The 22,457-nt window shown below is 40.0% G+C and overlaps 1 protein-coding gene across 1 annotated transcript; it reads left to right on the forward strand.

Annotated features, from left to right (window-relative positions):
- The first annotated feature begins 1,539 nt into the window (after positions 1-1,539).
- On the forward strand, positions 1,540-19,603 carry TXN (thioredoxin). The gene is made up of 5 exons (XM_069086646.1): positions 1,540-1,705; positions 11,958-12,062; positions 12,616-12,675; positions 18,885-18,950; positions 19,378-19,603. The coding sequence occupies exons 1-5, from the start codon at positions 1,682-1,684 to the stop codon at positions 19,438-19,440; spliced, it is 318 nt and encodes a 105-aa protein (XP_068942747.1). The 5' UTR covers positions 1,540-1,681; the 3' UTR covers positions 19,441-19,603.
- Positions 19,604-22,457: the final 2,854 nt, after the last annotated feature.

Consider the following 22,457-nt stretch of genomic DNA (forward strand, 5'->3'; position numbering starts at 1 on the left):
TCGGGGATCTCAATTCGGAGCATGGCCGCCTCGGAGCCGGCCCTTAGCCTTCCGCGGTCTTTGCTGCTCCGCGGCACAACCTAGGGCGAATCTGCGGTGTCACCGGCAGTGATTTAAAGGAAAATGAGAAGGAGAAAAGGAGGGAAGGAAAAGGAGAGAAAGAAGGCAAGTTCCTGGAGGCGGGGGGCGGAGGGCGCGGCCGCGGGGTGGGCGGGCCCCCCGCGGAGACTTCCCGGTCATCGTTACACAGCATTTTGCGCTCGCTTTCCCGAGCTCCGGGGACCGGAGACCACAAGGGCCATGAAGTAAGAGCGCCTCCCCCCACCCGCCCACGGAGGGGCGGAGGCCCAGGCTCCAGGCCGGGCCCTCCAGATGAAAAGCTTGGCTGTCTCCTCCCAGAGTGGCCTCAAGGCAGGGGCTCTGTCCATCCCCGAGGCCCGCCTCCTTTCCACGCCCTCGCGGGTGCCCAGCCCAGGATCTAGAGCATCAGATTGGGCCCCCAGCCACGGCAGGCGCCCGCCCGCCTTAATTCTGGCCGCGCCTCTCTTCACCTCCCCCGCAGCTGGGGTGGGGGGGTGCCCCTGCGAACGTGCGCTCTTTTGGGGTAGGAAGCTGGCCCAGGGGAGGGGACTCTTCCAGCCCTAAGTCCCACGACCTCGCTCACAATCCCAGGACATGGAGCCTTTTCCAAGGCCCCCGCCGCCCTCCTCCTCTTCCTCTTCCCCCCTCCCCCTTCAGGACCGACCGAGGGGACAGGTGGGCTGCTGGGGCAGACGGTATTTTCCACGAAATGTTTTTTACACGTAGTATAATTAAATTTCTGACGGCTCGATCTGTTCGTTTTGCATGGACCAACCAACTTTTCCCACTCCTCCCCAACTGATCCTTGAGGCAGCAGGACGATCAGGAGCTGGGCGGGGCTAAGCAGGCGATTCTCTACCGAGCCAGAAGGTGAAGGGGCGGGGCTCTGCGGTGCCCGCCCCGGGAGCCGGGAAACGTGGCGCGAGCCCAGGCGGCGAGGGAGGGGAGGGCGTTCCAGGAAGAGGAGCTCCAGGCGCGCAGGCCTCCTTCCTCCCTCCCTCCCTTCCTTCCTTTCCCTCCTCGGGCTGCCATAGCCTTGGATCTTCTCCGCCCACGTTATAAAAGGCCCTCGAGGCGGAGCCGCCGCTACTTTCTTGCTCTCCCGCAGAAAGAAGCGCCCACAGGAAAGGCTGCGGCTTCCAAGTCACCCGGACCTAGCAAGCTCAAGTCACCGGGACGCAAGTTAGTCGGACTCTTAAAGAAATCGACCAAATCCCCATCTCCCCACCCACCTGCCCAAACCAGCTCGCCTCCGCCCCCGGCGCCGCCCGCGCCTCCGCTTCCTCCCGCTTCTCCCACGTCTCTCCCTTCTCCCGAGCCACCCTTGCCACCCGCGCTTCCCCAGGCGTCCGCGCCTCCAGCTCCTCCCCGGCCTCCCGAGCCGCCCGCTCCTCCCAAGCCGCCCGCTCCTCTCCGGCCTCCCGAGCCGCCCGCTCTTCTCAAGCCGCCCGCTCCTCCCCGGCCTCCCGAGCCGCCCGCTCCTCTCGAGCCGCCCGCTCCTCCCCGGCCTCCCGAGCCGCCCGCTCCTCCCCGGCCTCCCGAGCCGCCCGCTCCTCCCGAGCCGCCCGCTCCTCTCGAGCCGCCCGAGCCGTCGGAAAAGATGGTGAAACAGATCGAGAGCAAGGTAAGAAGTCGGGGTGCCCCCCAGCAGGGAAGGCGGGAACGCCTAGGGCCGTGTGTTCCCCGGGTCTGGCCCCCCCACCACCTGGCGCGCTGCAGAGCCGCAGTCCCCGGGGCCGGGGGCGCACCGTGCCCAGTGCTTAGCGCAGACTGGCAGGCACCGAGGGGCTGTTGACTTGCTTTGGCCCTCCTCCCCTCCCCCTCTCGCCGCCTGCCTGGGTGGTGGTCACTTCCATGTGGCCTAGGCCGCCTCCAGCCGCGAGGGACTGTCTGGGCGGGCCCTGGCGCCCCCGAGGGCGGATCCTGGCCCCGGAGGCCTCGGGTCCTGCCGCCGGAGCACTTTGTCCGCCCCTTCTCACGCCCTCAGTGCCTGCTTTTTGCGCAGGTGTGGTTATCCCTGGCCCAGGGGATGCGATCGAGAATTTTCCTTCTTCCCCTGGTTTGAGCGACCGGGTAAACCCGAGTTAGGACGCGGTGGTGCCAAGGGCGTGGGAGCGGGGCACCGGTAAGGCAGGCTCCTCCTGAGGCTGCCGCCAGGGCCTCGCCGGCGCCCAGAGGAATGCGGACATCAGGCCTTCTCATGCCCTCTGTAGCCAGTGGGCAGACAGGAAGGGGGCTGAGGACTTAACACCTGACTGGTTTGCTGCTTCCTCGGTCCCCCTCATTTCTTGCCTTACCCTGTAAGGTGTTAGGACATTCAGGACAGTTATTCTCTCGCCATCTCTTGGCAATATAAGTTTCCTGATGCCTATCACAGTGTGACATTTGTTTCCTTTCTATTAATTCAGTTCAGTTCCATAGACGTTAATTAAAAATGTTTTGGGGTGTTTGGGGAGAATATGTGAACAATACTTCAAATGTCACTGGGTCAGACAAAATGGAGCCTTTTGCTTGAATACAGTGGATAGTCACCGATGAAAGGCAGGGGAGAATTTAACTCAATTCCATAAGTATTTGTTTAAGGGTTTCTTATGAACCAAGTGGGAAAACAATACAATGCTTTTGCCCAAAAAGCATCCAGTTGAATAGGGGAAATATAAAATATGACAAGCATGATACTAGGTAACGAGAGTGAAATAGAACACTAGGAAAAATGACTTCTAAGATCTGAAGGAGAGATCACTTTCAGCTAGGGAAAGGGAGAAGGGGGTCTGAGAACAACTAGACAGACACATGGAGGGAGTGCATTCCAGGCCTGGAGGTTGGAGGAGAAAATAAAAGATAGAGAAGAGCTAGTGATATTTTCTCATAAGTACGGTGATTGAAGGAGAATACAATGAAATAAGGCTAGAAATATAGGATAGAACAAAATTAGAAGAGCTTTGATTGAGTAAATGTGATGAGTTTTTGTTGTATCCTGTAGGTAGTGGAGAGGTCCTAAGTCACTTTTTGTATGGGTACATCTTCCACCTTTGTAAAAGGTGACCTAATCCTGTCATCATCCTGAATGTCTGTCAGCTCTTTAGAAGATCCTCCTGATGTTCTTTCTCTTCTAATATTTTGTGCAGTACTCCAGAAATCTGTATATTTGGCTATTGGTAGAGTACAATCTACGTTTTTGCCTTATATCCAATGGCGTATGGAGCAACCACAACAGGCTTTTACATATAATCAGCATTTTAAGAAAATAAATTTTATTTTTCTTCCAGTTACATGTAAAGACAATTTTAACTGCAGCCTGTATTATTAACATCTCCTTCAAACCAGCCCTGTTGTAGTATTTGTTGATTTAGTAGATGAAAATACACTGAAAATTAAAAAAGAAAAAAGCCGCTTTCTTGAGCCTGTATGAACTGGTTCCAAGCAACACAACAGAAGAGGCATACCTGTGATGATCTAGTGTATGTCAGTCACTTCATGGCACATGAGTTATAACGTTATATCCTAGGGCCTAACTGCACCCACCTCACCTTTCCACTGCTCCTGGATCACCTGTAGTTTTTATTCTTCTGAGGTTGTGTTTTTCCCTTAGTCATAGCCACGTATACCAAGGGAATGATGTTTTTAAAAAAGCCTTTTGGGACCTTTGAAAGGCCTCTGCAATTGTCCAGCTGTGATCCAGCCTGTAATATTCATCTTCCAGAGTTCAAATCTGGTCTCACTTAGTAGCTATGTGACCCATAGCAAATCACTTAATCCTGTTTGCCTCAGTTCCCTTAACTGTAAAATGAGCTGAAGAAGGAAATAGCAAACTACTCCAGTATCTTTTTAAAAAATTAAATATTTTATTCCCCCCCATTTATATGCAAACTGGGGCAGACAGGTTAAGTAACTTGCTCAAGGTCACACTGCTAATATGTATCTGATGCAGGATTTAAACTTGGGTCTTGACTCTAAGCCCAAGACCCTATCCTGCTGGGCCACCTAGTTATCTCTGATTGGAGCTTCATGCTCTCAGTACATAATCTGCAAACAAAAGTATTTGGACTAGGTCATTGTTTATAGAGAATCCCAATTCAGGATTTTGTTTAGGAAATTACGACAGTGGTAAACTTTTGATCACATATCTCCTAGTATGATGCTTTTTTTTATATTGATGCTCAGTATAAGTGAACCAAGTTGTCTCTGATTAGATGCATCATGGAATCTTGTACGAAATAAACATGTCCCTCAGAGACAACTTTATTTAAACAACTTTTCTTTAAGGATGCACTAAATTTGTTAATGCTTTTTAGTAAAGGATACATGTATGCCTTTTGGTCTTGTGTGTGGTCTGATGTAGAAAATTGAAAGCCCTACTTTGTTCCTTTCTCATTTTCATGAAAGATACCCTAAATATAAATGCTTAAATAGTCTAATAAGTTTCACTGAGAGAAGAAAAGAAACAATATGGTTTACTTCTGCCTTTTTGGTTACCTTTACTGATATTACCAATGACGTTTACTGGTTCTGTCAATTATCTTTCCTATTATTTGGAAATCTTTCTCTCTTTTTGAGATCTTAAAAATCAGCTTGTAAATGCCACTAAAATTATGTTTCTAGTAACTTCCCTTGGGTATATTTTATATTTGGTCATATAGTATTAATCTTTCCAGTTTCATTTTTAAGTACCCATTGATGTGTATTGCCTTTTGAGTTTAAGCTGGAAATGATAATCTGGAAGTTCTGGATTAACTGGGTGTTTGCAGGTTTATTTCCTCAAATCCTCCTTGAGCTGTTTTCTCAGGCAAATCCCCCTCCTCAGTAATGTTTTGCAAATTGGATTATAATCTAAATAGATGTTACCCATTACTGATCATAGGCTTTATAACTAGATCTTGAAGGATTTTCAAGAGGATCTGTTTCAACTACAGGCATACCTCAAAACATTGCAGGTACAGTTCTAGACCACTGCAAATATCCCAATTTATTGCAAATCATGCTAATTTTTGTTTCCTACTTAATATAAAAGTTACGTTTATACTATACTGTAGTCTGTTTGGTTTGCATTAGCATTGTGTCTAAAAAACAATGTACCTACCTTCATTTAAAAAACAAAAACATTGTTTAAAAATATTTACCCTCATCTGAGCCTTTCAGGAGTTGTAATCTTTTTGCTGGTAGAGGGTTTTGCCTTGGTGTTGATTTCTGCTGATTGATCTGGCTGGGAGATTGTTGAAGGTTGGGTTAGCTGTGGCAATTTCTTAAAACTAGACAACAATGAAGTCCCATCGAATAACTCTTCCTTTAACCCGAACACTTAGCAACCTTTGTAGGGTTATTGATTGGCCTAATTTCAATATTGTTTGTGTCTCTGGGTGTAGGGTGACCCAAGTAGAAAGACAGCATCAGCCTGTTGGTTGGTCCATGGAGCAGTAGTAACATGACATTTATCAATTAAATTTGCTGTCTTTATATGGGAATGGTTTGTGGCAATTTGACAATTAAAAGTTACATCAGTCACAGATCACCATAACATATAACAATAATGAAAAGGTTTGAAATATTGTGAAAATTATCAAAATATGAGACTGACATGATATGTGTACCAGCTGTTGGAAAAATGGCACCAGTAGACTGCCTTGAGGCACAGTTGCCACAAATCTCAGTCTGTAAAAAACAAAACCCCAGAAACCCCCCAGTTAATTTGCTAAGTGTAATAAAAATGAGGTATGTATATACTTCATTAACATTGGGTAGTAAAACTGAGGCCCAGAGAATGCCCTGTTTGCAGCCTCACAAATGCTACACAGGAGAATCTGGACATAAACATAACTCTTTCTCCAGATTCATTGTTGTTTTTTTTTTTTTCAGTCTATATGGAGACAAAGTTTGGGTGGTGAGGGAGTTTCTGGGAATATTTCTGCTTCATCATTTTGGTAACAGTTTTACATCATTTATACTCCTCAGAAATGGTGAGATTCAATGACCTTGTGTCCCATTCCCATGTTTTAGCATTGACAGCTTCTTTGAGGAGGTTGGGTTGGACCTTTTAGGAGGCTGAATAGCATCTGCTGTCTTTTCTTCAGTATTTTTCTTATTTGGTCTTGGCTCTAACCTGTTGATGACCTGACCACAGGCAGATAACTGATTGTGAAAGATTTTCATGTCAGTAACCAGCTGTTTCAGTTTCATTTGGAGGGGATGTTGTATTTTCCACACCTACTATTTTCTGTCTCCCGTTCATGACATACAGACCGGAGACTTGTATAAGCCTTTGGTCTTACCAATTTGATGATCAAGAATCATTATTTTCCAATGAATATTTTTGATCATTTCTCCTAAGCCACCCTTACATCAAAGACACTAAGTATCAAGGTATATGGTTGAAGATCTTGTCAAGTTGTTCATAAACTGCTGCAGATATTGGTGCATAAGTACCACTTATCTTCACAGTGCAGTGTTTACTTTCATAACCGTAAGTATAGAAGGGCAGAAAATGGAAAATGGTTTCTTGTTGTGTTTGGGCACACATATCAAACTGCCAATAGATTTCTTTGCCTCTTCAATGATAACTTCACAGTTGTTTTTCCATCTAGCCATAACTTAAAAAAAAAAAAAACTTTTGGTTTGATTTATAGACAGAATGTTAATATGAATATAGTCGATTCCCTTCAATTGTGTATCAGTTAATTTACTGGACAAAGAACACATCAGGGGTACCGTACTACCACTAATGTTTGACAACCTAAGAACCAGGTGCTTCTTCTGCTTTACCCCTTTCCCACTACTACTGTAGTTACTGTGGGAGTCACAGCACTGCAGTCTGTCTTACTGTCTTATCTGTTATATGGATAGCTGTGGACAAAAAAAAAATATCATTAGAGTGACCAGTTCACTGGTGGGCAAATTTTATTTTTGGTCTTTTTTTTTTTTAAGAGGGGGGAAGGCAGGGCAGTTGGAGTTAAGTGACTTGCCCAAGGTCACACAGCTAGTAAGTGTTAAGTGACTGAGGCTGGATTTGAACTCAGGTCTTCCTGATTGCAGGGCCGGTGCTCTATTCACTCCACCACCCAGCTGCTGGTGGTAACTTTCTGTACCCTAACTATGATGTTTTTGGGCAAACAGTTAACTGAAAGACTTGCTAAGTTGATAGAATCTTCCAGAACTTGAGTTATATTGGTGTGACTTTTCAGAACCCAGGGTTACCTCCACACTATAACTGTGACTGGAGCTGGATCATAGATTTAAAATTGAGAGGGACCTTGTCCAAACACCCTCATTTTACAGACAAGGTAATTGAGGCCTAGTTAACAGGTTGTAGCAGAGGCAAGATTTGAACCCACTCTCTAAATATGATGACCTTCTACTGTCCCACCTGCCTCATCACTTTCATGGATAAATAGGAATCTACTTTTTTTCCCTAGAGAATCGAGGCCTAGTTAGGAAGTTAATGTAACAGTTTATTTTAAAGGTAATGAGGGCCAGAAAGACTGGTACAGCGGTGTGAGTAGGGAGGTGGGCACAAGTCGGGGACAAAGTGCCAAAGTAAAACAAATACTTATTTAGGAATTTTAATTACTCTGAGATATTGTGTCCTGAGAAAGAAGCCGCATGTATTGAAGAGTAGTGGACTGGTTTGGAGGCCAGGCCTTGGCCCTTACTAGTTTGTGAGATATGTCATTTCACCACTGAGCCCCTGCTTCCTCTTCTATAAAGTGAGGCTCTGCCTCCACCTTACACCTTCTGAATAACAAATGCCTTTGTATATGTGAAATAAAGTAAAATTATAAGCTTCATTTCCTTTTTGATAGGCTGCTAAGTGGTAGCTTTAGACATTTCTAGATTTCAGCAAGATGGCAACTGAGTTCTGAAATGCCGGCTAGAATGATAGATGGTAGAGTTAGCCAGCATTGCTGTTAGCTTGAGTGAAAGTCTCTAGAGTGTCCTAGAAATCAGTCCTTGATACTTTGTGTTGTTGGATGGGGTTAGAAATATCATGCTACCACAATTTCAGATTACTAATTAACTTGGAAGAATAGCTAACAGGTTAGATAATAAAATAGTGATTCAAAAAGATCTGACAGGCTAGGATGGTGAGTTGAGATAATAAGAAAATAAATATAAAGTCCTACAATTAGGTGTAAAAAAATCAATTGTACAGGTACAAGACAGGAAGAAGGTCTGTATGACTAAAAAATTATTAAGAAAGACTAGAATTTTGTGGTAGATTATGGATTAAAAAGTTCAGTATGACTCGGGACATGGAAGCCAAAAAAGCTAATATGCTCTTAAGTTGTGTTAGAGTATTTAAAATGAAGGAGGAGATAATTCCTGGAATAATTTTATCTATGTATAATTTTGGTCAAGGACCTCTTGCTCAAAATGCTTAGAAATTCAAATTCTTCTGGTATTCAAGGCTTTCAGTCTTCTATTTTCCACTTATCTCACATTGGTGTTCATTTGTGGCTGATTCTTTGTGATGCTATTTGAGGTTTACTGGAATGGTTTGCCATTTCCTTCTCCAGCTCATTTTATAGATGAGGAAACTGAAGCAAACAGGGTCAGGTGGCTTGCCCAGGGACACAAGTATCTGAGGCCAGATTTGAATTCAGGCCTGGCAACTATATCCATTGTGTCATCCATTGTGCCACCTAGATGCCCTTTCAAATTACTGAACACTTAAGGAAGTTTGAACTATTCTCCTTGAACGTGGACTTTGCATTTCCCCTTGTGTTTTATATCCTTGGAATTTTCTCCCTTCTTTTGACCCTCTGAAGTCCTCTCAAGCCAAATTCAAATGTCATCCCTTCACAGAAGTCTTCCATGACCACTTCCACTCCATATGCTATCAAGACATTCCCCCTCAGACCCCATGTAACAATGTTGTTTTGTATCCTTGTGTACTTGGATGATATTGAGTATCATGCCAAACTGTGTGGGACTATGTGGGGGATTGTGTCATATGTAAACTTTCTGACTTCTCCACTGCATAGAGTACAATTCTCTGTAAACACTGGGTGCCTAATAAACATTGTTGCATTCTGTCTAGGTCACTCCACATATAGTAGAGTGCTCAGTTCTTAGTGTAACATTTTACAAATACATAGACAGGTTTGAAATTTAACAAAGGAAAGGATCAGGACAATGATGTGGATTTAAATTCTGCTATATTGAGATGAGACTTCCGCTTCTTGGCTCCAGACAATAAAATGAGGAAGTTGTGGAGAGACAGGTGGTTGGCTCAGTTAATATAAGTCAAGATTTCCTACCACTTAGAGATAAAATTCGAAGGGGGTTACTTACCTCTGTAGGACAGAAGAAAGACACTGGCTCTGAGGTTCTTAAACTTTTTTGGGTCATGGACCCCTTTGGTTGTCTGGTGAAGCCAATGGACTCCTCAGAATGTTTTTTAATGCATAAAATAGTATTATAGTAAATGCATAAAATAGCATTAACAGAGAAAACCAATTATATTGAAATAAAATTTTTGTGTTGTGTATACATACATATGTATTTATACACACATACTCATATACATCCATATACTTATTTAAAATTCAGAGACCCTGGCTTAAACTCTCCTTTAGAGTCAGAACCTAGGATCAGATCCTGCCTTTGCTTTACTTTACTACCTGTGTGACCTTGGCTAAGTTACTTTAACCTAGTTGGGCCTTGGTTTCCTCACATGTAAAATAAGGAGGTTGGACATGTGAGTTGGAGGTAAATGTTGGAAATAAGGATATTTGGGTACTGTGAGAACTCTGCTGGAGACACAGAGTGCCATATCACCATGGTGATCAGGATCCCTAGATTTGGGGATTACCCAGGGCCACTAGATATATTTATTAACGCCTCTCTTACCTAGAATCTTGGCTGTTAGGTCAGAATATATTGCATCCACCAGTAAAATAATAAGCTTCTTGAGGTTTTTGTCTTTGTATACTCAGTGCCTCGTACATTAATAAGTAGGTGCTTAATATGAGGAATTGAACCAGTGGAGAAGCAAGAAATTAATGAGAAAGGCTTTCTTGCAGCCAATAAATTTGACTGTAGTTTCCCAGTCCACAATAAGTTATAGAAAAGAAGGAAGACAAAGACACAGGTAAGTGACAGCTTTGCTTAAGCAAGGGAGGGCCCAGAAAAACTGAACAGCAGATACAAGAACATGGCAGTTCAGGGTCTTTTAATGTAGGGGCAAAATAGCCCACCGCAACACAGAGAAACAGGAAGAAGGCTCACAGTATTGCAGCATGAAACCTTTCTTTTCAGATGAGGAAAATCAACTATTCTTTCTACTTTCTCAAGCCTATGCAGTGTAGTTTTTTTTTCTGAGTGTTCCCAGTAGGTGCTCAAAAGTGAGAGAGGTATTATTGCATGGTAGGTAGTTCCCACTATGAGTGTTTTATTTCCTTGGTAATTGCATTCAAAGACTTTTTTTTAACTTTTAGTCAACAACATTTATTAAGTATCTACTATGTGCTAGGCACTGGGCTAAGTGCTAGGGAGAAAATAAAGGCAAAAACAGCTTGCCCTTTTTATAGAAGCTTCTAATCTAATGGAGGGAGACAATAAATATATTTTCCACAAATCTTACTAGATTACAGAATCAGTCAGTACTATGGATCATAAATCTAGAGCTGGACAGGATCTCAGAGGCCCTCTAGTTCAGTTCCCCATATTTTACAAATGAAGAAACTGAGGACCAAGAAGTCTTCATGTTCAGTTTTAGTTATTTTCTTTCCATGACTATAGTGTCAGAGACCATCAGTAAATAATTAACAGGATTAGTTATTGGGAGACTTCTTGGTAAAATATTACCTTTAGCTTCATTCCTGTTAAAAGGAAAATACTTCCTTAAGAGGTTAGTATACTGTGTGGAAAAAAAAAAACCCAAAACCAAACAGTAGTATACAGAAACAGTATTGCACCAATATAGTTTAGTCAAGGCTGAAACTTGGGATAAAGTAAGAATGCATCTATGTCATTAAAATTTTAATCTAAAAGAAAATTAGAATTGGGTCAGAAGTTAAGAGAAACAGTGGGTCTTCATTTGCAGCATCTATTCTACTATAAAATATTAAATGTTGCCTTTTAAAACATCTACAGTTTAAACGTTTTGTGGGTGGTATAATAGCAGTGCTAGAAAACTTAGTAGATGAATTCTCTTTTTTCCCTTTGGAAGGTTCATATTATGTAGTAAGTGATACTGTAATGATACTAGTTAGTAATCACACATAACTTCAGAAGCCTGAAGTGACTTCAGTTGATGTTTAAATTTATTACGCCTCTACTATGTGTAAACACTTGGGTACAATGAAGAAACACAACTGGATAAACAGCATTTGGAGTACAGTGTAACAAACGAATTTGTTTTTAGAAGCATTGTTGTTGGCTAAGACTGATAAAATGATTGGTCTGGGCATTCACTTTTAAAGCTGATGATCCTGATGAACTTCCACGTGAAGTGTAAAATATATACTGGGAAGACTATCTGCAGAAAGCATAAAGGGGACCCACTGCAGGTCTGATTTATTTTTCCTTTGGAGATTTTGGGGAAGAAGAGGCCTACTGAAACTGAACTAAGTAGAACTGATATGGTTCATGAGCAAGGTTAATGGAACTATTCCTATTTTGTGGAGAGTTCTGTACACCCATGGAATCATAGCTGAGAAACCCCCCCACACACTTCCCAAATTCTGTTTGCACAACTATTAGTGGTAGTGATAGTCCCTACTGAGCTCTAATTTGTAGATTAATGTGGGTTATATTTACATAAGACTAAAAACTGATGTTCACGTTGATCTTTATCTGGATTTTCATCCTTCCTAAATAGAATACATAAGGAAACTGCCTATTTACACAGAATGGTAAATTTTTTTTTCCCTTTTCTATAGGAAAACTTTGACTCAGAATTGAAAGATGCTGGATCAAAATTAGTAGTGGTTGACTTCTCGGCCACATGGTGTGGACCATGCAAAATGATCAAGCCTTTCTTTCATGTGAGTATTGAGCACTTTCTATTTAAAAGAGAAATATTAACTGTATGTTTGTGCTGCCACTGAATAAGTCTTTTTTTCCCTAAAGTTTCTTAATGAGACCTTTAAAATAAAATGGCTGACATAGATCAGCATAGGAAAGAAGTAGCTAGGAAAAAGACAAGTTGGGAAGAAAAGATTTTGATGTCTGTGTATGATAAATGTCAAAATATATAATTTCCTCCTGCTACAGACTCTTCTAAAGGCCTAGAAAACAGCTCTTGATCTTATTTGTGGCTACTTTTCTAAATTACCTTTCTTTTAAAACTTGAAACTTACTATAATTTAGAATTCAGTCCATTTTGCCCCTTTGGTTAGAAACTGATCTGAAGGAAATTTTTAGTTACTTGGACCAAGTATGAATCTTAACTGGGTTACTGGAGAATGTTTAACTTATTCTCTACTTTATTGAGATTTTAGTTGTTTCTTAACTATTTATCTAAAAGTTAGCTAATTCTAAGAGTACTTCTTTGTTATTGCTGTTATTATTTTCATTGTTACTATTTTCATTTAACAGTCACTTGGTGAAAAGTACCCGGATGTGATATTCATAGAAGTGGATGTAGATGACTGTCAGGTAAGTAAGTAGCTGAAGGATATGGTACGGTAACTGAGCATAACCACTACCTATAGACTTGCTTATTCTCCAAATTAATGGTAATAGGAGAATAATTATGTTTGTGTGGACTGTGATATTAAAACTATAGCTAGTCTTTTAGTTAAAAATACATAGTAATTAATAAAATCAGGTATTTATACCTGTTACTTTTTTTTTTCTTTTTGCTTTTTGGAGGGCAGTTGGGGTTGTGACTTGCCCAAAGTCACACAGCTAGTAAGTGTGTTGTCAAGTGTCTGAGGTCGAATTTGAACTCAGGTCCTCATGACTCCAGGGCCGGTGCTCTATTCACTGCACCATCTAGCCGCCCCAAGCAGATGCTTTTAGAAGGCAAATATTCCTAGTCTTGTCTGTAGCATGCCCTACTGGGCTAAACTAGAGAATGTTTAGGACTGTTAGGAACAAATAGTGTCAGAGCTGTAGAATCTAATCCCCTCAAGTGTCACAGGGCCCAGAGTGATTTGCCCAAGGTCACAAAGTGACAGATTTGAACCCAGGTTCTGTAACTTTAAATTTAGTGTTCTTTTCAGTGTGCTTAGTCTGTCTCTCTTTGAAAGCAATAACAGGTCACCCAAATAATTTTAATTATATATTGTTTATCAGAACTTTTTCAGTACAGACATAAGAGTAGACTGCCCTTTGAGAAACTCAAGAAGTCAAGCCAACAAATATTTATTAAGCACTCAATTGTGTTATGTTCTCCAATGGAATTTTTAAAATTAAGAATTCATTATCTTGACATCCAAAAAAGCAATAGGGATGATAAACATTTTTGATTATGGTACTTTGGGAAACATGCATATGACTGATTTATAGCAGTTATACTTTCTGGTTTTCTACTTGACCATTAGAACTGAAAAACTGTCAAAGCACTGAGTGGAAAATTATAATACAAATTCATGGGAAATTCATTTGATCTTCTTGGGTAAGACAAACACATGAATATGAGCATATAAGTTAATGCTTTTTGCATATAAAACACTTAAACATATAGTGCTTAAACATGAAAAATGCCTCACTAAATAGTATTTCCAAATGATAAAAAAATGTTAGCTAAACCTGTTTTAAAAGAAACACCTAGGCATGCCACTGAGTAGTTTTTTTTTTTAAGTTGAAGATTCAGCATGTAGATTTTAAGTTAAATTTTGTGACAGGAAAGGCATTAAATTCTGAATTCTGTACCTAAATAATAGATGGACAAATGAAAAAGTCTAGGCATAAGTGAAATTTTCTTAAGACAAATACTTAAGATCACATTCCTAGGCTGTAGCGCCCAAGCTGAAATAGAATTAATTACTAGTACTTTGAAGTGAAAAAGTGCTCCCATCTTCCCCACCCTACTAGGGAAAGATTGGACCTTGAGCATGCTTGCAACATGCTCATGCTTCCTTATGGTAGGTGGCTCAGATGACTTGATGGTTAAGGAAAGCTTTCCTATCTTGGCAATGAGCTGATACTCCTAATTTTGTAGAGGAAGAAAATAAGAGTTAAAGTAAAATGCTTTATCCTAGTTCATACAAGCAGTTATTAGCAGAGCCAGACTTCAGAAAACACTTGGAATTCTTTTATACTACACTGTTTGAAGAGCTTTATTTTAGGATAACTAGACTTTCCCCTAAAATTGATTTGTATAAAACAGCAATATGGCCCACAGTTGGTATTTCCTCAGTGCACTCCCAGTGTAACCTGCTAATGCTTCTCTCTGTGCATGCCATCTCTTCAGCAGATCTCATTTAGAGCTATGCTGATAGTACTTACACCCTCTGTGTGCTCCAAGTGTGCCTTAAAGCCACAAGAGTGAGACGAAGTCATACGGGAAAGCATATTAATTATCTCAGCTAATCACAATTTTAATTTCAGTATAATCTATACCTGACAGGTAGTTCTGAAACCTCTTGTGAAGGACCTTTAAAAAGAGGGAAAACCCACTGCCTTCCAAGGGAATCCATTCTAGTCTGTAATAATTCTAAGGGCAAAACATTTTTCCTTAGTTCTGACCCATTGTTCCTAGTTCTGCCCTCTGTGTCAATCAGAATAAATCTTCCTTTGAGGACTTCTAGTTTAAGATATTCGTAGTTCCTCTACCCTGTCTGGGTGAGCTTGAGACCCTTCCAACCATTGTAGTTGTCCTGAATTCTTCCTAGTTTCTCAGTGTCTTTACTAAAGTACAATGTAAGCTCCTTAAGGTCTCTTTTTTGTCTTTCTATTACCACTGCCTTGTATAATGCCTGGCATTTGATAAATGAATGCTTATTGATTGGCTCATGTTAATGTGATCTGAGACTGCATATACCCTGTTGACATACAGAGCTTGTAGTTTACTAAAAACACTGATATTTTTTCAGATTAAATTATTGTCTGTCATCAGATGCTTCCCCTAATTTATTTTAGTTCAAATGTACCACTGTTAATTTTACACATGCAGCTAAGTGTTTTGGAAAAACAAAGCTTGACATAGGTGTAATGTTGTCAAACAATGCCAATGTATGTGTTGTATTACATGGGAAAAATGCATTGCAGGGAGAAGGCAGAGTTGGGAAAGTAAGAAAGAATAAGCATAGCTATTCACAAGAGTTAACCTGTCAATATGGATCTCTAAATTCACTCCTGGCTAGGTTATGCTGAACTGGTTCTCATTAAATCCCAAGGCCTTTTGGGGCAAGAAGGGATGTTTGGCAAAGCAATCCTGCTCTAGTTTCATACTAGAAATTTCGATGAAGCATATTTTTAGTGGGAGGGTCCCCAGGCCATAGTAATAAAAAAGTGGCCTATAAGGAACATCAGTGTAACAAGAACTCCAGTGTAACAAGAACTTCGGGTTTTAAGTTTCTCATCTTGAACTACACACCAGTGAATAGCCAGCTATTAAGGAGTCTCTAAGAACCATAAAAAGTGATTTGTAAGCCTTTATAACAAGGACTCCTCTGTTTATTAATGAACATTCTCTGTCATTCCTTTGATTTCACAACATTCTCCCCATCCCAAATTGCTGTGACCTATTTTTTTTTTTATTTGAAGCAAATTAAAATTTAATTTTGTTTGGAGAATTTTTGTGACACTTGTTGTTTATCAGATATACAAATGACACAAAGCTAGGAGGGATCATAATATGATGGATGACAGAATCAAAAAGATTAGAATGTTGGCTGATCCAGAAAGCAACTAGAAGAAATTTGACAATACAAACAGTCGCTCAAGTATGGGATGTGACTAGGCTAAGTAGCTAGCTGAGAAAGATGATGTTTGACTCCTAATGCTTTTTCCGTAAAATGACAGCTGCTTCATCTTCACATTCTCCTGGCCAAGATGTAGGTGTAGCTTTAAAAAAAAAACTTCTTAGTTCATATAAGATTTGGATTTTACAAAAAGCACTTTATTAAGAGAACTAGAATAAAATAATAAGCTAATATTTATACATCATTTTATGTATACAACTAGTAAGCATTTGTGGTAAAATTTGAATTTAATCTTGATTTCAAGTCTAGTACTCTATCTGCTCAAATACTTAGCTGCCTGATAAAACTATAAAATGCAAAGCTGTGAGGAGAACATGGGGATTTTATCCCAAGTTAATTTTTTTTGTGCTTTTTGGAGGGCAGTTGGGGTTAAGTGACTTGCCCAAGGTCACATGGCTAGTTTTTGTGTTAAGTGTCTGAGGTCATATTTGAACTCAGGTCCTCCTGACTCCAGGGCCAGTGCTCTATTCACTGTGCCAGCTAGCCGCCCCACCCAACTTATTTCTAACCTAGTTATAAATGACCAGGGAACTTTCTTGGTTCTGCCAAAATGCTAACCAGAATAAACAACTAGAAAGATCATTTTGGAGATCATCTAGATCAATGTCCTCATTTTGGTAGTTGAGGATACAAGTTTAGAGATCACATCCCCATCATTCTTTAAGTGACAGGTCTGGAGAGTAAACCCCCATTTGAATAATTCCAAGGGAAACATGCCACAGGTTCCTTTAGGAGAGAAAACTCCATTAGAAATTAGAGATGCTAAAAACTGCCCAACATTATTTTTTCTTTATTCCATCTTCACCCCTGCTCTCTTTCCAGCCTCTATTCTCCCGAGCTCATCCCTTCAACTCTGCCTTTGGAATATGCCCTATTCAGAATATCTCCATCTGTCTTAACACTCGTTAACAAATGAAACCTGTTTTTTTTTTCTCTTAAAGATTCCGTGCCCCTTTTCTTTCTCTGAATTGTTGGCTGCTCTTTTTCTCGGTGCAATGATTCATGGTGAAAAGAGGATAAATCTGTATATGTCATATGTTATTTTTTTCCCTTGAAGTTCATTTCATAATATGAAGTACCCCATTCATATGCTCTCTGCAATCATCTAAGCCTCCAATGTACTTCTCAGTCTTTCTCGACTCCCAGTTCATCCTTGTTGACCATAGTCTTAAAGTCTTCACAATGACCCACCTTTTGATATGTTCTCCCACTTATTTCATTGACCTCAGCTCCTGTGACCTCCATTTTTTTCACTGTATTTTAATCACTTGTGCCCAGGCAACTTAACTTGAACTAAAAGCTATTGTGACACGGGTCTTTTTATTTCTCCCTGATTCAATTTAGCAAATATTTATCAAGCACCTTCTGTATGTTAGGTCATCAGGTTTTCTTAAGAGATTTTCTGCCATACCACTCACTGCTTCTCTGTAGCAAGAGGCAGGGACTTAGAATTGTAAGGTTGTTGATTTCTAGTTTTAAAGCATGCATGCAGCAAGATGTAGTTAGAGGGACAATTCCTTCTTTTAAAGTCTTTTTTTCTTTGATAGCTTAACTCTGTCATTGACAAGTCCATGTTTAGGTTTTAAGTAAGCTCTACCATTATTTCTGAGAATACTTATCAACTAGTTCAGAGGGAATTTACTGGGCTTGGATGGTAGTTATTCGCCCTCCCCCTTGTCTAAAGTGATTGAAGAAAGCTGGGCAGGACAGGAATGTATTGGTAGACATGAGTGGGAAGCACAAATTTAAAGGCAGGATACACTGAGGATTGCTTTGTAAAGCTACGTCTCTCTGTCTCTCCCATGGGCAAATTAGTCATCTTTAATCCTTTTGTAGTTTGTCTTGAGAAGCTATTCTAAAGTATTTCATTTTACTGAGTAAGGTTGATGCTGCATGCATTGCCTATTAGAAAGTCCATTTAATATCCCACATAGAGCAAGGAAAACAAGTTAGTGGGAGACTGCAGAAGTTAGGTTCCTCCTTTCACAATATGTGTATTTGTAGGGGGGTCAGGGAGAATGGCTGGGGGAAGCAGTGTAATCTAGGAAAGATTATTACTATATATAAGGAAGAGTACAAGAGATGGACAGCGGGGAAAGGTTGTTCCATGTCCTGTTGGCAAGAGGATGCTGGGTTTAAGTTACAGAACCTGGATTCAAGTTCTAGCTGCCACTTTTTAACATGTTGAAGTCAGTGTCATTGGTTTCTTGGCCTTTATTAAGTGCCTTGTTATGTGCCAGATACTGGGGACACTAAGAAATGCAAAAATAGTTCTCTTCTTGCCCTCAGGAAAAATAAAGGAGTTGGAAGAAATGATCTCTGAGATACCTTTCAGCTCTTAAGTCTATTAGGGAACAAAGAGTGTATCAGTTTACCCTGTCATCCTCTAGCTAGACCATTGTGAAATGGACCCATCTTTTTAATTAAAAAACAAACAAAAAAAACTTGACTGCCATAATTTTCTGCTTAAGAACAATGCAGGAAAGTTTAGTATTTCCTTCAGTGGCTACTGGTCTTCTGAAGTCTACACATGGACTCTTGTCACATAATTGCTCTCCTTTAGCAAGCAAGAAAAGGTAAATTGGAAACTTTACGAGGGAAGGAGAATTCTTTTTCCTAAATACTAAACATTAAACCTAGCCAGTAAATGCTCGAGTCCAAGGCACATAAGGTTTAATAGAGGTCATGTTAATGTACTATAATTACATAAAAGTGACTCTTCTGGATTCAAGGATGGTTAGCTAAATTCTAGAATTATAGGTGGCAATCCCATATATATATATATAATCTAATTCAAGGTGGCAAACTTGTTCCTAAAGGTGAAAATAATAAATTTTGTGTACTGAGATAGTATTAAAAGTTTGGGATTTGGGGTTTAAGTGAGATTCTAGACTTGAATTTACTCAAGGCTAAAATAGTTTTCTTTGTTTGCAGGATGTTGCTACAGAGTGTGAAGTGAAATGTATGCCAACATTTCAATTCTACAAAAATGGAAAAAAAGTAGGTTATCTCATCTTCAAGAAGAACCTCTTTTATAAATTTGCCAATTTCTAATGGGTGAAGGGAAAAAGAGTAACAAAAGATGGCTTAGACCAACACAGAAAATGAGTGGTTCCTTGCTGAATTAGTAAAATCCCATGAGATGACTCAGAGATGAGTTTGGTTTCCATAAAATAAGTTCTGCAGTGTTGTATTTTCTGCCCAGCTTCCCTGATTTTTTTAAACCCCGAGCTTTTAAATACTAAGAACACCAAAGCCAGAGTGTTTTGTGCTTTATGCCATATCACCTTTTGAACTTGGAAATAACTATTTTAAAAGAATTCGTTCCAAGTCCAAAAAATTCAAAAACTGTTATCATAGTCTACTAAATTGACAAATGGTGGGGGAAAAAAGTATTTTGTTTTAATGGAAATTTTTACCTCAACAGGTGGGTGAATTTTCTGGAGCCAATAAGGAAAAGCTTGAATCAACCATTAATGAATTGAAGTAATTGTGGATCCTGTGAACAGTGTGAACAACTGTCAGCTGTTTAAATTATATAGCTTATAATTTTTTTTTCTATTTCCAAAAAAAGATCAAGTGTAACAAAAGTATGTATCCAGATAACATTTGACTGTAAATGACAATAAAATGTAAATCCAACCCTTTGAAAACTGTCTAGTATTTTTAATTAGCTTGTCTAAGTGAATAATGGCAATTATAACCTCATTCAATGACTTTTCAGAGTCTGAAAGCTTAGAAAGGTATTAGGAAGAGCTAGAAATTTATTCTTGATCTAATTAATGCATTTGGTATGCCATATTCTTCCTTTCCATAAAAGTACAAATATTTGACTTCCTCCTGTACTTTTTAGACCTAATAGATCAAAAAAATACTCACAGGTTAACAGGCATTAGAATATGGAAGCCTTTGTAACTTTGGATAAGTTACATACTTATAATGGACCTCAGTTTCCTTATTTGTAAAATATCAGGACTGGATTACATGAATCCAGCATGAAACTAGTCCCTCCTAGTCTTAAATTCCAACATCGTGGATTTGGGGAAGGGGGAGTCATAATGATAAGCATTTGAAAAGGGCAAACAAGTTATATTAATGAGGTGGGAGGGGGTTTCCTGGAAGAAAGGAGGAAGTATTTGGGTGGGAGGAATTTCAATAGACATAGGTAGTGGGGGAGGGGGTGTTCCTTATATAATAAGGGAAAGCAGTAGTAAAAGCAGGGACATCTCTGTTTAGGGGCAATGTCTTCCTCCCTTTTTGGAATCTGCCTGTTTGCTATTGCAAAATTGATATGAGCTAGTGCTGCCTCCTTATGGACCTGGGCAGAACTGCACCTACCCTACCTACAGAAATTTCCTTACAGACATTGGTATGGGGAGGTATGGCTTGTCATATAATCCCTGCGGACTATATAGAAACCCTGCATACTTGAGCTTGGCCATATATGCAACTTGGTAAAAGAGGGAACCGATGGTGACAATATAGGTGGATTTCATAATACTTTTGTGGAAAATATTAAGAGGGATACGCTCAGAATAGTTTGAATGATAAGATTTACAGAATACTCTCATTAATGAATGGATCTCAACCTAGAGGTCTCTAGTGGAGTGCGTCAAGAATCAACTTGGCCCTATTAACGTTTCTTAGTGACTTGGTGAGAACGCAGCTGGCAGATACTTAATATTAGTTAAAATATCACAGTCCTGTGATACATTTTGATGGCCACCTCAGGAGTGATCACTGGAACTAGGGTTTAAATCCAGCTTGTCTGACTTCAGATTTAGTGCTCTTACGGAGCAGATCGTGACATAAATGCATTTAGAATGAAGTAAGCACAACAATGAAAACATGCAACGACAGTGACAATATGAATGGAAAGAACAAAAAAAATGCCTTAAAATTATTATGACCAAAGTTGGCCCTAGAAAAACGATGAGAAAATAATATCGCCTACATATGCAGAGGTGTGAGACTACTATGGTTGTGGAACACTGTATAAACTGTTACTAAGTTTTATGATACTTTATTTCCTCTTTTTTGTTTGCTCACTGGGTTGGGAGAAATATTTTCAGAAATAAAGATGTAAAAGCAAACTTTTGTATAAGGATGGATCATGCAGTAACAATCAGTAATATGAAAAGTAGGTAAGGTGGATGGAGGCAACTACGGGTTGGGGCACCAGGTTTGCCTGGTATTGCCTTGGGTTATCAAATGTCCATCTTAAAATAATGTAGAAGAATTCAGTATTCCAAATGTGCTATGATCGGGGCATCTTCAAACACAACGGCTTCTCAAAGGCTATGATAAGTTTTGTGTATAGGGATCATGAAATATGCTGGCTATCAGGATGAGCGTTCACGTGGAGAGGCTCCCAAAGCTTCACCACCACACAATGAAGTTCTGGACATAACTCATGAAGAACATTTAGAAAGAGAGGGGTTAGGGACAACTAGGTAGTCTAGTGACCAAAGCAATCAGTTCAAATCCTGAAGCAGATGACAGGGCAAATCACAACCTCTGTTTGCTTCAGTTTCTTCATGTAAAATTGTGATGAAAGTAATAGCCCTTAGCTTGAAGGGTTGTTGTGAGGACAAAATAAGATAATTGTAAAATGCTTCATAGTGCCTGGCATATAGTAGGCACTATGCAAGTGTTAGCTATTATTATTAAGGACTTGTGGTGAATCAGAATAAATCACAGATCCTTGATGTCTAAGTCAGATGGCATTAGCTTTTTTGGCTACAATATCAATTGATTAGTTGAATTTACAGCTCACTAAAATTCCTGGGTTCTTTTCACTTGAACTGCTTTTTTTTCCCCTTTTACCTTAATTTCCCAATCCCTTCTCTGTCAGGACACTACCGTGAACCACAGACTAAATCAGCAAGTCAGGAGAGGAATCTTAAAGAACAAAAAATAGAAAAAAAAAAGCATTTGAGCAAAACTAACCAATACATTAATCAAGTTTGGCAGTATCTTCTGTTTCTTACTTGTACAATCTCCAATATCTGCAAAAAAGGGATTCTCATATTTTCTTATCTGTTCCAACCATGGTTACTGAAATTTTACAAATTCAGTTTTCATTTTTGTTCTTTTCATTTCCATTATTGTAGTCACTGTGAATATTTTCTTGGCTACTTAATATATTTTTGCATCAATTTATTTAAATCTTCCAATCCCTCCTTGTATTCTTCATCATTTCTTAGAAAGAAACATTCCATTCACAAACAATTTGTTAACCCACTCTTCAATCAGTGAACATCTATTTCATGTCTTTGCTTACAACAAAAAGTGATGCTCTAAGTATTTTTGTGTACAAAGGAGTTTTCTTTCTGTCCTTGGGATGTCTGCCTACCATGAGGATCTCTAAGTCAAAGGATATGACATTTTAGTCACATTCCTAGCATAATTACAGAATGCTTTCCAGAATGGTCAGAACAATTTATAGTTCCTCCAGCAGTTTATTACTGTGTCTGACTTGCCGCAACTTTCCCCACATTCACACGA

Source organism: Petaurus breviceps, unplaced genomic scaffold (assembly GCF_028583685.1).
Source record: "Petaurus breviceps papuanus isolate PSGF00001 unplaced genomic scaffold, PetGlider_PUasm1.0 118, whole genome shotgun sequence".
In the NCBI taxonomy this organism is placed as follows: Eukaryota; Metazoa; Chordata; class Mammalia; order Diprotodontia; family Petauridae; genus Petaurus; species Petaurus breviceps.